General features: G+C 34.1%; 1 protein-coding gene across 1 annotated transcript; it reads left to right on the top strand.

Moving 5' to 3' along the window:
• The first annotated feature begins 7,196 nt into the window (after nucleotides 1-7,196).
• On the top strand, nucleotides 7,197-10,665 carry LOC112717703 (uncharacterized). The gene is made up of 5 exons (XM_072204228.1): nucleotides 7,197-7,289; nucleotides 7,874-8,235; nucleotides 9,315-9,428; nucleotides 9,553-9,709; nucleotides 10,145-10,665. The coding sequence occupies exons 1-5, from the start codon at nucleotides 7,197-7,199 to the stop codon at nucleotides 10,157-10,159; spliced, it is 741 nt and encodes a 246-aa protein (XP_072060329.1). The 3' UTR covers nucleotides 10,160-10,665.
• The last annotated feature ends 4,424 nt before the right edge of the window (nucleotides 10,666-15,089 follow it).

The raw sequence follows: 15,089 nt of genomic DNA, 5'->3' as shown, positions 1-15,089 counted from the left end.
AAATTATAAAAAATGAAAAAGATATGATTTTTTTTAAAAGATTTTGAAAAGATAAGATTTTTAAAATTGAAATTTTGACTTGACTTGTAAGAAACAACTAATTTTAAAAATTTTTGACCAAGTCAATCCAAAATTTCGAAAATTTGGAGGAAAATAAGGAAAAGATATTTTTTTTTGATTTTTTTGAATATTTTAATTATGAGAAAGAAAAACAACAAAAATAATCAATGCATGAAATTTTTAGATCAAAACAATGAATGCATGCAAGAATGCTATGAATGTCAAGATGAACACCAAGAACACTTTGAAGATCATGATGAACATCAAGAACATTATTTTGAAAGATTTTTGATGCAAAGAAAACATGCAAGACACCAAACTTAGAAATCTTTAATGCATGGAAAATATGAATGCAAAGATGCACATGAAAAACAACAAACAACACAAAACAAGAAATTATCAAGATCAAACAAGAAGACTTATAAAGAACAACTTGAAGATCATGAAGAACACTATGAATGCATGGGATTTTCGAAAAATGCAAGAAAAATTTTAAAAGCATGCAATTGACACCAAACTTAAAAATTAACACAAAACTCAAACAAGAAACAAACTATTTTTGATTTTTATGATTTTCTAATTTTTTTGTATTTTTATTATTATTTTTTTTTCGAAAAAACAAAGTTTGTAAAAACGAAAAAAAATAAAAGAAAATTTTTGAAAAAGATTTTTGAAAAGAAAAGTACCTAATCTGAGCAACAAGATGAACCGTCAGTTGTCCATACTCGAACAATCCCCGGCAACGGCGCCAAAAACTTGGTGGACGAAATTGTGATTTCTATCTTTTGAGCTTTAGCATATATTTACTCTTAGGGCACTGTTTATTTTCACAACTCCGTTCAACTAACCAGCAAGTGTACTGGGTCGTCCAAGTAATAAACCTTACGTGAGTAAGGGTCGAATCCACAGAGATTGTTGGTATGAAGCAAGCTATGGTCACCTTGCAAATCTCAGTCAGGCAGATTAAAATAGTTTATGGGTTTAGAAAATAAAAATAAGAAAATAGATTATATGTAAAATAAAGGGATAGAACACTTATGCAGATTCATTGGTGGAAATTTCAGATAAGCGGATGGAGATGCTGTAGAGCTCTCGGACGCCTGCCCTCCTACTGCTTCTACTCAATCCTTCTTACTCCTTTCCATGGCAAGCTTTGTATAGGGGTTCACCATCAACTGTGGCTACTTTCTTCCTCTCGGGGAAATACCCTGTGCGGCTGTCACTCGCACAGCTAACCAGTCTGGAGGCATCACCCATGGCTAATGGCTACATCCCATCCTCGCAGTGAAAACTAATGCACGCACTCTGTCACAGTACGGCTAATCACCGGTTGGTTCCCGCTCCTACTGGAATAGAATCCCTCTTTTGCGTCTGTCACTAACGCCCAGCAGGTTAAAGTTTGAAGCACGTCACAGTCATTCATTACCGGAATCCTACTCGGAATACCACAGACAAGGTGAGACTTTCCGGATTCCCAGGATCCTACTCGGAATACCACAGACAAGGTGAGACTTTCCGGATCCTCATAAATGCCGCCATCTATCTAGCTTATACCACGAAGATTCTGTTGGGGAATCTAAGAGATATACATTCAAGCTCTGTTGCATGTAGAACGGAAGTGGTTGTCAATCACTCACGTTCATAAGTGAGAATGATGATGAGGGTAATTTGACTCATCACATTCATCATGTTCTTGGGTACGAATGAATATCTTGGAATAAGAATAAGAGAGATTTGAATAAAAGAAAATAGAACTTCATTAATACTTGAGGTACAGCAGAGCTCCACACCCTTAATCTATGGTGTGCAGAAACTCCACCGTTGAAAATACATAAGCAAATAGTTCAGGCATGGCCGAATGGCCAGCCCTCTCTAACGTGATCAATGATCTCCTAAGATGAAGAATAAAACAAAACTGAGACCAAAGATGTCTAATACAATAGATAAATGTCCTATATATACTAGACTAGCTACTAGGGTTTACATGAGTAAGTAATTGATGCATAAATCTACTTCCGGGGCCCACTTGGTGTATGCTTGGGCTGAGCTTGATCATTCCACGAGCTAAGGCATTTCTTGGCGTCAAACTCCAGGTTATGACGTGTTTTGGGCGTTCAACTCCGGATCATGACGTTTTTCTGGCGTTTAACTCCAGACAGCAGCGCGCCAATTGGAGTTCTGTAGCTCCAGAAAATCCAAGTGTCAGCTTGTGATGATTTTTGAAAAATTCTCCAAAATACTTCCAATGGGGTTCAAACCCCTTCCTCCTGCATAAAGCTGGCTTGCTTCCACCACCAAGCTGGAGTGATTCTCATTAATTAATATACAAATTATAATACATATAGCATTTTTGCTTTTCACTTATATTCAATTTATTTTAATTTCAAAGTCTCTGATTTTTAAATCAATTACATTTTATTTAACTATAAATTTTATTAAATATATACAAATTAAAAAGATAAATAAAAAAATTTAATTAATCACAATTTATTTTTTCTTTTCATGATTATATGATATCTATTAATATTATTGTTTTAATATATTATTTTGTTTTTTGTCTTCGTATGAAGTTGATAGTTAAAAATCGTTAGATGATATTTAGTTAAACTAGTCAAATCATCTAACGATTCTTAAATATCAACTTCACAAAAAAATAATTTTACGTGACTTTTCACCTATAATAATATAATAAAAAAATGAATATAAACTAATTAATAAAGCATTAAAATTTAAAAATGATAATTATTTTTATAAAAACAAAAATAAAAATACAAATGATAAAAAATAATTAAATTTTATATAATTATTTAATTATACCGAGTTAACCGGTTCGACCAGTGACCCACCGGTTGAACCAGTGACTCAGTGACCCAGTAATCTCACCGGTTCGATCACCGGTTCGGTTCTGACAACTATGGTTTCAAGTACAAATTTAACATCCAATCGGGCTTCACACCCAGTTCTTGTTTCCAATCTAGGCTCTTTCTTCCTTTTTCCATCGTGTAATATTTCTCCTCCCTAAATCCTTGCCTATGACATACAAACTTTTGTTTGTAAATCTCACCGATACTATTCTTGAAAGTCTTACTCTTCCTTGCACTAAAGCCCTTCGACTTTGAGTACTTCAGATAAAAATCAAATGCAAGCTGCAAAGTAGAAAAGTGATATTTATCAATTTTCTCCACACAATTTTCACTGAAATTCAAAGTTGTTATGTCTTGCACGGAGTCAATCGCATAAGCAGCTTCAAGGGTATCTTATGACGGATCAGATTCCGAAAAATACGCTCCCTCAGTAAATTCATCTCCGAAATCTTATTCGAATTCTACAAACTAGCTCTTCTTGTTGGTATTGCTCATCTATCTCAGTATCTGTAAATATATCTGACATATCAAAAATCTCCAATGAAAAAAGAAATTTCAGTACACTCCATCTTATAACATTACAAAAAATAAATAGCTTCTAATATTGCTAGCAGGGACGGATCTAAAAATTTTAATATAGAGGGGCCGAATTTTAAATAAATTTTTTATTCTATAAAAATAATTAACATATAGTTATTAGAGTTAGTTTTTTTAAAAGATTTATCAAAATATATATATAATTATAATTTTTTTCTCAATTTTATTTTTAATATGATAATTACATCATAAAAATATAACAATATCAATAGTACATTATAAAATTATAAAACACCAATAATTTATAGCGTGTTTAGGTAAAAATTATCACATATCTTATTAATTAAAATTAATTCTTTCAAAAATTTTAAAAAATTTGAAAATAAATTATAAATTATTAATTATTTGAAAGACACAGTACCCTTATAGAATATAAGATATAAGATACCTTTATAAAATTTTTCTTTTAACAACGTAAATTTAGAAAAAAATGAGTATTTTTTACAAGAAAATAATATCTAAAATACATAATGTGATTACCAAAATATAACTACGTAAGTTATTATTAATATAATAACATAAATGTTAAATATATTAATATAAAAAATAAAAGATTTTTTTAAAAATAAATATAGAGATTATTATATAAAAACTAATTTGAAAGGTACAAAGACTTGAGGGTATGATATTAAATTAGTTAAGTAAAAAATATTGTGAATTAAACAATTAAGACATAAATCCATTACATAGTAAAAAATAAAACATATAAAACTATTAATTTATATAATATTTTATTATTTTTTAAACAAATATCTTATATATAAGTATAGTTTTTAAAAATTTTGGGGGGAGGCCATTACTCACCCCCTCTAGGTCTGTCCCTAATTGCTAGCTAATTAATAATAAAAAATAATAAAATTTATTTACTTTTAGTATTTTTTAATGGTCTATAAATTATTAAAAGATAAAAAAATATTTTTTTATTACATAATCAATTTCACGAATAAAGTATCGAAACGAAGAATTGCAAAATTAGAGATTCTATTTATTGACCTCGATTTTGTAATCAAAACGGTGGATTATTTTTTTGAACACTACAATGAAAAATTGTTGCAACTGTGATTATCAATTAATGATGAATAAATATTGGATATTAAATAGACGGATAAAGAATGAAGAAAAATTGAATATTAAGTAGATGGATATCCGAAAGAAAAACAATGAAAGTTTTGATAATCAAAGAAATTGATACACGATTCCAATTGTGGGATTGAATAATTGGTGATAGATTATTCTCCAATTTATAATCTTAATATTAAAGAAAAGATAAGATTAGAGTATCTAAATCAAAATATAAACTTAAAAATTAAAGATAGAATTTTAAAGATAAGATAGATGAATAATAAGATAATAATTTATAAAAACGATAAGAAAAATGAGAACGGCGTAGTGCATAATTCAATTGATTGGGTAACACAACCAATCGATTGAATTGGGCAAATCCATATTGCTTTGATGACTTCAATCGATTGGCCAACATAACCAATCGATTGAATTGTGAGACCTCAAGTTGCTTTGAAGCCTTCAATTGATTGGGTAATATAAACAATTGATTGAATTATAAAAAATCCACATCCTAGTCATCGTTCAATCAATTGGGTAATATGGCCAATCGATTGACTTTTGTGAAAACTGTACTGCCTTGTGTTGGGAATAATACACCATTCCCCCTTGAGAAAATACATTTCACAGAGAAATAAAATAGACACAATCACAACACAAGAATTTAACGTGAAAACTCTAATTACTGGAGAAAAAACTACGACCGTTGCCAAATGACAACCAGAGAATATCACTATGTGAAAATTGTTACAACACATAGACTTCTTTCTCTCTAACACCGGCACCCAGTACACCCACACTCTCAAAGCAAATATTTAACTACACCTCACAACACTCTCTAATCAAAAGGTATAGAGGAAAAGAAAAGTCAGATACAAGCTTTAAGTGTTTCCGACTGGTACAAAAAATATGAAGAACTTAGCCTCATATTTATAGCCTAGGCCACCCACTCCATTTGCTATCCTAAGCAATGTGGGAATAATTCAACCAAATTCTAACAATTTCCACCTTGATTGAAATAGTCACACATTTTCAGCTTCCATAGTCAACACCGACAATTCTTTGCTGCCATTGTCTATACCGACAATCATAGTTCAGAGAACTATCATACTCCACCATGAAAGTATACTCACTTGGAATTAGACCACCCAAAGCATTTCGCCTTGGTACAGATCAAAATCTTGCTGAAAATTCATGGTGCAACTTCCAAATTGGCTTTTCCTGGAAGTTCTTCAGCCATCGACATAACTCCGCCACACACGTATCTCAACGCCAACCAATGCCCGTCTGCAATTGTGGACCCGATTGCCACAACTTATCCTTATCTATGGCAGTACGGTAATACCATGAGGATACTTCTTGTCTTCTAGAGAACATCATCTTTCATACCAGAGATCTTCTCCTTCAACGCCTTGTGCAAACCTGATTGTATCAACACATCCTTGACTTGTATTTGTTACAAGCCAAAATTGATTCTTCCATCAAATTTTTCTATTTCAAGCTTCACAGCACTTGAATATTCTGACATTATTGCAACCATATACTGGAATAGTATAACTCAACTGTAGACCATGCACTAGGAAGGGTTCCCAGGAAAGAGAGGTGGGTCATAATGGACACACTTAAATACCAGGTCTTTCCTTAGCCAGAACCTTTCCAAACTGCACTCTCACAGTGTCACATTGCCTTCCAGCAACAACAACAGCAACCAAAGATCAACCTCAAGCTACAGGACAAAATTCTTTTCTGATGTGAAAGGTCAGACTAGGCTGCAACCACAGAGTATACTAAGAATAAATCCCATCGAATCGAAGTTCTGATACCACTTGTCAGGAATAATACACCATTCTCCCCTTGAGAAAATACCTTTCACAGAGAAATAAAATAGACACAATCACAACACAAGAATTTAACGTGGAAACTCCAATTACTGGAGAAAAAATCACGGCCGTTGCCAAATGACAACCAGAGAATATCACTATGTGAAAATTATTACAACACATAGACTTCTTTCTCTCTAACACCGGCACCCAGTACACCCACACTCTCAAAGCAAATATTTAACTACACCTCACAATACTCTCTAATCAAAAGGTATAGAGGAAAAGAAAAGTCAGATACAAGCTTTAAGTGTTTTCGATTGGTGCAAAAAATATGGAGAACTTAGCCTCATATTTATAGCCTAGGCCACCCACTCCATTTGCTATCCTAAGCAATGTGGGACTAATTCAACCAAATTCTAACACCTTGTAATTTTCAATTGATTGTTTTGTGATAACTTGAAGTCCAATCGATTAAGTTATGGGAACCTGAAATTCAATCGATTGATTTTCTAAGAAACACGATTTTACAACCCTCAATGGTGTAATGGATCAAAGATAAATTTTTCATCGATTGGGATTGCCAAAAGTTATTATGATCAATGAAAGATCTTATTCGTTATTGTTTTTGTTTTTGATTGTTAATAAATATAATAGATGACTGATAAAATAATAATTTATAAAATAAAAAATAGTTTTTATAATTAAATAAAATATATGAGGTTAATTTGTAATTAAAATTAAATAAGGACTACTTAACAATTATTAAAAAACTTAAAAAACATATTTTGTTATGGGACTATTTAATAGTTCAAACGTTCTGGGACCATCTAATCCTTTGCCGAAAAGTCGTTGTTCAGTTTTAGTAGTTTTTGAAGAGCTACAGGTAAGAGTTACATTTTATTTACTTGCTCATGATGTGTTTGATGAAATGCATGAACTATATGTACTTTGCAAATTAGTTTATCGTGTGGAGTATTGTTTTAGTGAGATCATGGTTGCTGCTTACACTAATGGTTCCTTACTCTTATCATTCTTTGATCTCTTGATTTTTAATTTTGTTGTTTGAATAAGTAGATTGAAGATTGATTCCTTGTTTACCTATTTGGTAATGTTCATAAGCTAGGTGACATGTTATATCCATATTTGAGATTTTCATATTTTAATACATTTTATCTGCTATGTCACGCTCATTGTACTACTCTTCATTATTTTAAATTTTAGTGTGTCAATGATGTTATGCATTTGAGACATTTCATTTCGTTATGCATAAATATTGCTTTCATATATAATTTCAGACTTAGTGGTGTATCCTTTATGTTTATTACTCCTAATCAATGTTCTGAAAATTAGACTGGACTGATCAATCGAACTGATCCAACTGAAAACCGGTGATAAAACAGTCCGATCTTCTATCTATAACCATCCTTTTGTGAACCATTCAAAAACCGCTGAACTGACCGGTTTCAGACCAGTTGGACTAGACTGGTAACCGGCCGGTTCAGAATAAACGACGCGGTTTTGAGTTTCTTTAAAAAAAAAAAAAAAAAGGAAAATCCAACCCGTGACCCCTTCATTCGTGAAACTGAATTCTTCAAACCCTCTTTGGCTTTGACTGAAGCAGTGAGTTCCTCCTCAACCGTTCTGCCGCCGTGCCGCCGCCGTCCATGTTGTCGGCCTCCGCTTCTTCCTCCTTCCCCGTGTCCCGAACCCAGGCTCTCTTTTGTAGCTTCGCACCTCGTCCCCATCCTCCCTGACTTCTCTGTTCGAGGCTTGGAGCAGCTCGCCATTGGGTCGCTGCTCGCCGCTCGCCATCCATCTCTCCGTCGAAGGTTAGTGGCCCTGCTTTCACTTCTTCGGTTCTTCTTCTTCCTTTTATGCTCTGTTTACTGATTTCTTGGTTCTGTTTAGTGTGGTCTGGTGTTTATTGAAATCCATAACTGAATGCTGATTGCTCTTTGATTGGGTTTATCAATTGAGAGCTGCTGTTAGTGTGGTCTGGTGTTTATTGTTGATTTACACAATTTATTTGTCATAGAAGTTATCTCACAGTTCAGGGAGATAGATTTGCCACTAGTACACAAGCCTCAGCCACACTTTCCCATCCCTTAATAAAATATTTCTCAAAATCAAATAAATGAATATGGTAATTTTCAAATTGGACCTGGAAATAATAGGCACCAATCTTAAACCTATATAAAAAAAAGTAAGGTAACAAATACAATTCTTGTCATAACAATAGAATGACTTAATTCTTTGATAATAGTTAAGTAAAAAAATTCTAATCGTAAACTCACAATAAACAATAATCTCAGGGAAGGAAAAGATTCCTTTTGTGATCAACTATGCAACTTCAAGTGTTAGAATATCAAGAGGCATAATTACCATTTACTGTACTCTGAACTCAGGTTTTCATTTTATGATACTATTCTCTAATTTAAGAGTTCATCCTAATCTTCAGGTTGAATAAGGACTTTGCCACGTTGATATATCAGAGAGAAGATCACGCAGTTGATCAATGAGTATCTTTAGGTGCACGTTCTTGTTGGCAAGCTCCTATGTTAACGAACAGATATTCAAATGTTAAACACAATAAATATAATTTGAAAAACAAAATAGCTTGTTTCAGCAAACTAAAGTTATTAACCCAATTAAGTTGTTTCAGCAGTATTAACCAGATAGATTGGCAAGCCCCTAGAAGAATAAAATAGCTTCCAGTAAACTTAGCTGACATAACATGGATCCCCCAATACACAAAATTTGAGCCCAAAGTGACAATTATTAGTTAGTTTATTTATATTGGGAATTTTGAGTTTTATATATTTCTTACTCCTAAAAAGCATTGTTGTTAAAAGTATACAATAAATATCTATTTATGGTTTCTTAAATTTATTCCTTGTCTTCTATTCAGGTGGATGAATGGTCAGCATTTAAGGGCACGACCATCACAGGAAGTGACCCAATTTATTGGAGATCGCTGGAAGGCATCTGACTTATTCATAGTATCAGCGGGCCCTTTGTTGTTGTGAGATTTGATTCCATATGTCTTGATTTAGTCTCATTCTAAGTAGAATTCTATTTAATCATTTTCCAAGGCACTTGAATTTATTTAGTATGATTTTGTTGTGACTTAAAACATTAGACTCAAGTATGGCAGGTTTCCTATCATTGGCTTGGAAACTGTCAAGAAAATCAAGCATGGTTATGTTTGGTGGCTCTGGAAAATATGCCACATTATATGTTGCAGCAGTGAAAGCTAATTTAGTCGAAAAGGTTGAATCCGAGATTCTTCAGTTTGTTGAGACAGTTAAGAATAGTACTATAATTTCCTAGGTTATAAGTGACTTGTCTGTGAAGAAAGATCATAAGATTTGATTGATGATATTTCATGTAATGCTTTAAATTTAGAAGATATTTTAAAGTTTATATTAAACTATAATTATGTTTTAGAGTGTTTATTTATAATTTATTTATTATTTTTATTATAAAACGGTTTTACCGGTTAAACCACGGTTAGACCGGTTGAACCTGTGAACCAATAAACCAATGATAGAACGGATTGATGACCGGTCCGGTTTTCAGAACCTTGCTCCTAATAATTAATTTGCAACCAAGAATGTTAATGACCTGTTTGCAATCAAGACATTGGTTTCTCCTTTCATTATGTGTGGCATTGCTTTTAGTCATCCCTTTCATTTTTATTAAACTAATTTGTGTGCTTAATTTTCTATCTGCCATTAGATAACTGAAGAATGACTGTTTTGAAGCGGTACGTGCTGAGAATATTCATATCATTGAAACACATTACAGCAAACGTTGTGGATAGAAACCATGGTCATATTGTAGCAACCTCCTCCACAGCGGAGCACTCCATTAAACAGTCGCTTGAGTGCGGCCGGTCCTGCAATGCGAAAGCAGCTGCTGTTGTTGGGGAGGTATTGGCCATGCGTCTCAAAGTTGAGGGACTTAAGGATGGACAAGGAAGAGGAATTCATGTCAATGTAACTAAGGAAATAAAGAAGAAGGGATTTAAGAGTCAAACCAAGGTTTGGGCTATTGTTAATGCCCTTAAAAACAATGGTGTTAAACTCATAGATGAAGATGATGGTAACGATTCTTCTCCTAGCCATTCATAAGATGTCTTTTGTATATCTATAAATATATTAGAATGTTTTTGTATTCCAATGATAATATAGGAATGCAGTGATTCTTGTACTAAGAACATCTTTGCAATATACAAATACACCTATCTTCTGCTGTTATATTGATAGTAAATGTAAATCAGAATAACGTGTACTAGATGCTGTCATTTTTGTCACTTAGTTCTGTATTTTGGGCTGCCACTTTCATTTGGCATGCATATACTGTAGTAGCTGCATCACTCACAAAAAGTTTATGTCCAAACAAAAATAGGTAATGATACCTACAATGGAAATATATATATATATATGTCATAACAGGTCCATCATACAAAGTTTTAGTGTTTACACTTTACTGTGCTTATCCTGCACAACTCTATAGTTTTGTTGAGTCTTTCATGAAAATATGTTAGACAAAAGTCATAGAGTTGACCAGACTTATCAAGAATTAAGAAGTGAGAGGGAAAATGATATATTTGTAAGGTTGCTAATTGAAATTAGTGATGATAGGTAGGTATACTTAGCATGGAAATTTTTAACTTCCAGATTAAAGGATGAGCATTGTATTTCATCCCTTTTTGCCTCTGGAATGATTTTTTTTTTAATTGGCAATTTATATTGATTTCCTCTGAAATTTGACAAAAATCATTGTACAGTTTGACATAAATCATTGTACCTCTTTTCTATTTATTTAAGTGATATTAACTTCTCTTTATGAAAGATAGTAGTATTTTGAAAGGTTTTATTTTCTAATTTGTATAATAATTAAGAAAGTGTGAGTAAATACTTTTGGAACTAGGACTATCTTCATAAATGTTTTTTATTTCTATCTTCCAATTTGGTATAAAAGTCATTGGCTCCCTCTCAGTGTTTTTGACTAATCAATGTATACTAGTAGACTCCAATGATCTTATGCAAAAGAAAGGTGACATTAAACTTTGTATGTTACACGGTTTTAACATAATAGATTGGACAGGCTTTTTTTCATACATTGATTGAATCCACAACCCGTATTGCAAGTTCCTTAATTCCTACAAGTTTCTTGGTTGTCCTTGCTATTTAGCTTTCACAATTTGTCCTATACCATCATCCTTTGGGGCCAGGGGCCACTACCCTGAAGCCAGGTTCGTTAGCTTCCACATACATTGATTTGATTCCACATATAATATATATATATTTTTAACCAATTTACATTGTCTAAACAAATTAAACAGCTGTGAAAGTGGGGAGAGATTCCAATTTTTTTTGTCATTTACAATGGCATTATAGCTAATAACAAATCCTGATTTGGAGTATTATTTACTTTTAATCACAAGTCACAAGCATTAAAAAAAAAAAAAAAAAAAAAAAAACAAAAAAAGCTTCCGTGGAAAAGGAAAATAGAGTGTCTCTATTGGGTATCCCTAAAGAGCATGATGATAACCATGATGACGATGAGGATGATCACATGAGAGAGCAAGCATGTGGGTTCTCATCACTGAAGATCTGAGGTGGTGGTGGTGGTGCATGCAAGTGAAACTGCTCCGGGTACGTATACACAGGCATATAGCTGTAACCGCCATGATGATGTGGATGCATAACAGGAGCATATCCATATCCATATGCAGATGGAAATAGAACATGTGGAGCTGCCATATACTCCATTCTATATTCTGCTCCATCATCACCATTTCTTCGTTATTATTATTACCACCACCACCACCGCCTCCCTTGTTCTTGCCATCACCGCCACCACCACCACCATTGTTCTCCTTGTTGTCTGGTTTCTTAGGTGGGACCACCTCCACCTTCCTCTTGAGCTTCTCCGTTAGATTCGCAGCCAGAGCCTTCACGTCCATGGTCCCCTTCACTGTCACCGTAAATAATATAATAGTCATCTTGTGACCATCTTCTCTAAATACTAAAGCTGTTACTTGCATGGTTCTTTGACAGCTAAAAAGACTTATCCTACTAGGTGAGATTCATCAATCAAATGACACAATACGTTTTTCTTGATATCCAAACTAGTTCAAACAATTTTTATTATTCCAACATATTTATCATGTTCCCTTCTTTCATTTAAGGTTCATCTCAAAAGGCCAGGGAAAAACCTTCATGTTTGTTTTCTCTCTTAAGTATTGCTGAGTACCTAAGCACCAAGATACAGGTTAAGTTCTTGCATTAAGTGCTTCTAGTAGAGGGAAATGCAGGTACATATACATTAAAATTTACAGTTTTACATGAGAAATACAATTTCAAGTGAATTTCAAAGGGCAGTGCTTCATCTTTCATTTGGAGAAGTCTAATTTAGCCTTGGTCTTGTTGCATTGGTGAGGCTTTATTTCTTCGTAAATTACATTTTTGTTTCAAAATATGATTTTTTTTTTATTGAAGATATATAATATAAAGTTCAAATTTATCCATGCTTGCAATCAACGTGCTTTGGAGGAGGCAGTTGGGAAATGTTTAGATTCAGATATGGGCTTTTGGTGATATTTAAATTTAACAATTATTATGCTTGCCTTATTGACTGATATCAAGATTCCATTTTATATTGTTGTCTTGGGATCCTTAACTTCCGTAGATATGATCTGCCGTCTGGCAGACTTTTCAACCACACAATTTATCACAACAACATTCCGCCCAGAGCTTGTGAAAGTTGCTTACAAGATCTATGGAGTAACGCATAAAAGCCAGGTTAGCCGTGTTAATGTTGTATCCAAGGACAATTGTCACGGCCTTGGACACACTCCAACGCTACTGTACCGGTACTCAAACTTATTCAACCTCTTGAGCTAAGACTAAGTCAGCATAATCTTCAATACTTAGCAAGAAAGCTAAGAACATAAGAGAATACAAGAGAAAGGAAGCTTTGGTGGAAAGAACATTTTATTACCCAAGTATTGGTTACAAATGATTTACACACCTTACACTAACTCTCACCTCCTATTTATAACCATCCACCTCCTCAATCGATGGTTAAGATTAAATCTAATCAACGGTCCAGATTAATCATCCAGAACCTTTTTTACAAATATCTATCATACCACAATTTTCTAAATGTTTCTAGATTATTTCATACCACTCTTTATACTTCTATATATATCTACACTCTTCTAGAATACTCTCTGACCTTCTAAAGTCTTTTAGAACCTTCTACGATATTCCGGGACCTTCTAGGACATTCTAGAACATTCCGGAACCAACTAGAGTATTCTCAAATATTCCAGAAAACTATACAAACACTGTTAAATTTAACCTTCTAAAATTTACCGTGACATTTTCCCCCACCTAATGCGCAGACGTCCTCGTCGCGTTCTGTTCATGATAGTGCCGTAGGTGTTCTTGGAATTGCCACAAATCTTCACGAGTTTTCCAGCTAGCTTCGATTATCGGGAGTCCTTTCCACTTGATCAAGTATTGGATACTTGGTGGTACTCCTCTTCGTCGCACGGTGCGATTAGCTAAGATCTTTTTGATTTCTTTATCAAAGGATCTAATCACCACGGGCGGAGCACGACTCGAGTTACCTCTACTCGGTTCATCTTGGTCTTCATGATATGATTTAAGCATACTCACATAGAAGACCGGGTGTATCTTCATAGAGGGAGGGAGTTGTACTTTGTAAGCAACACGTCCAATAATCTCAAATGGCCCTTCATATTTGCGGATTAAACCCTTATGAACCTTGCGAAAGGCTTTGAATTATTGTGGAAGAAGTTTAATCATTACCTTATCTCCCACTTGATAGCTTGCATGCCTCCTCTTCTTATTTGTTTATTTCTTCATCCTCTTTGTAGCTTTGTCAAGGTAAGAATGAGTAACATTTGCTTGTTCTTCCCATGACTTAATCATATGATAAGCTCCAGGGCTCTTCCTTGAGTAAGAGGAAGAAAAAGAGTGAGGTGTAAGCGGCTGTTGTCCAGTCACAATCTCAAATGGGCTGTTTGAGGACTGAGCAATGTCTAGGAGTTTTATCCAATCCTTCTTATTAGCGCTTACAAAATGCCTCAATAAGTAACACTCAAGTAAGGCATTCACTCTCTCAATCTGCCCATCGGTTTGAGGATGGAAGCTTGTTGAGAAATGAAGCTCCGACCCAAGAAGTTTGAATAGCTTTGTCCATAGTCGTCCTGTGAAGCGTGGATCTCGATCACTAATGATGCTCTTAGGCAATCCCCAGTATTTCACTACATTCTTGAAGAATAGTCGTGCTGCCTCCTTTGTAGTGCAGTCAGTAGGGGCGGGTATAAAGGTAGCATACTTCAAAAATCGATCCACTACTACGAGAATAGATCCAAACCCCTCAAATTTTGGTAAGGCAGAGATGAAATCTAGAGAGACACTTTCCCACGGTCGCCTTGATAGAGGCAGAGGTTCCAACAACCCACTTGGTGTCTTGTTTTCAATCTTATATTGTTGGCACACAAGACAAGTCTTCACATAACTCTCCACTTCATCTCTCATTTGAGGCCAATAATAAGAAGATTCAATGAGTGATAAGGTCCTTCGCTGACCTTGGTGACTAGCCCACTTGGTGTCATGGCATTCTCTTACCAACTTCCTTC

Source organism: Arachis hypogaea, chromosome 10 (assembly GCF_003086295.3).
Source record: "Arachis hypogaea cultivar Tifrunner chromosome 10, arahy.Tifrunner.gnm2.J5K5, whole genome shotgun sequence".
NCBI classification, from domain to species: domain Eukaryota; kingdom Viridiplantae; phylum Streptophyta; class Magnoliopsida; order Fabales; family Fabaceae; genus Arachis; species Arachis hypogaea.
Note: the sequence above shows the minus strand (reverse complement) of the source record. Positions and strands in the feature narration are given on the sequence as shown.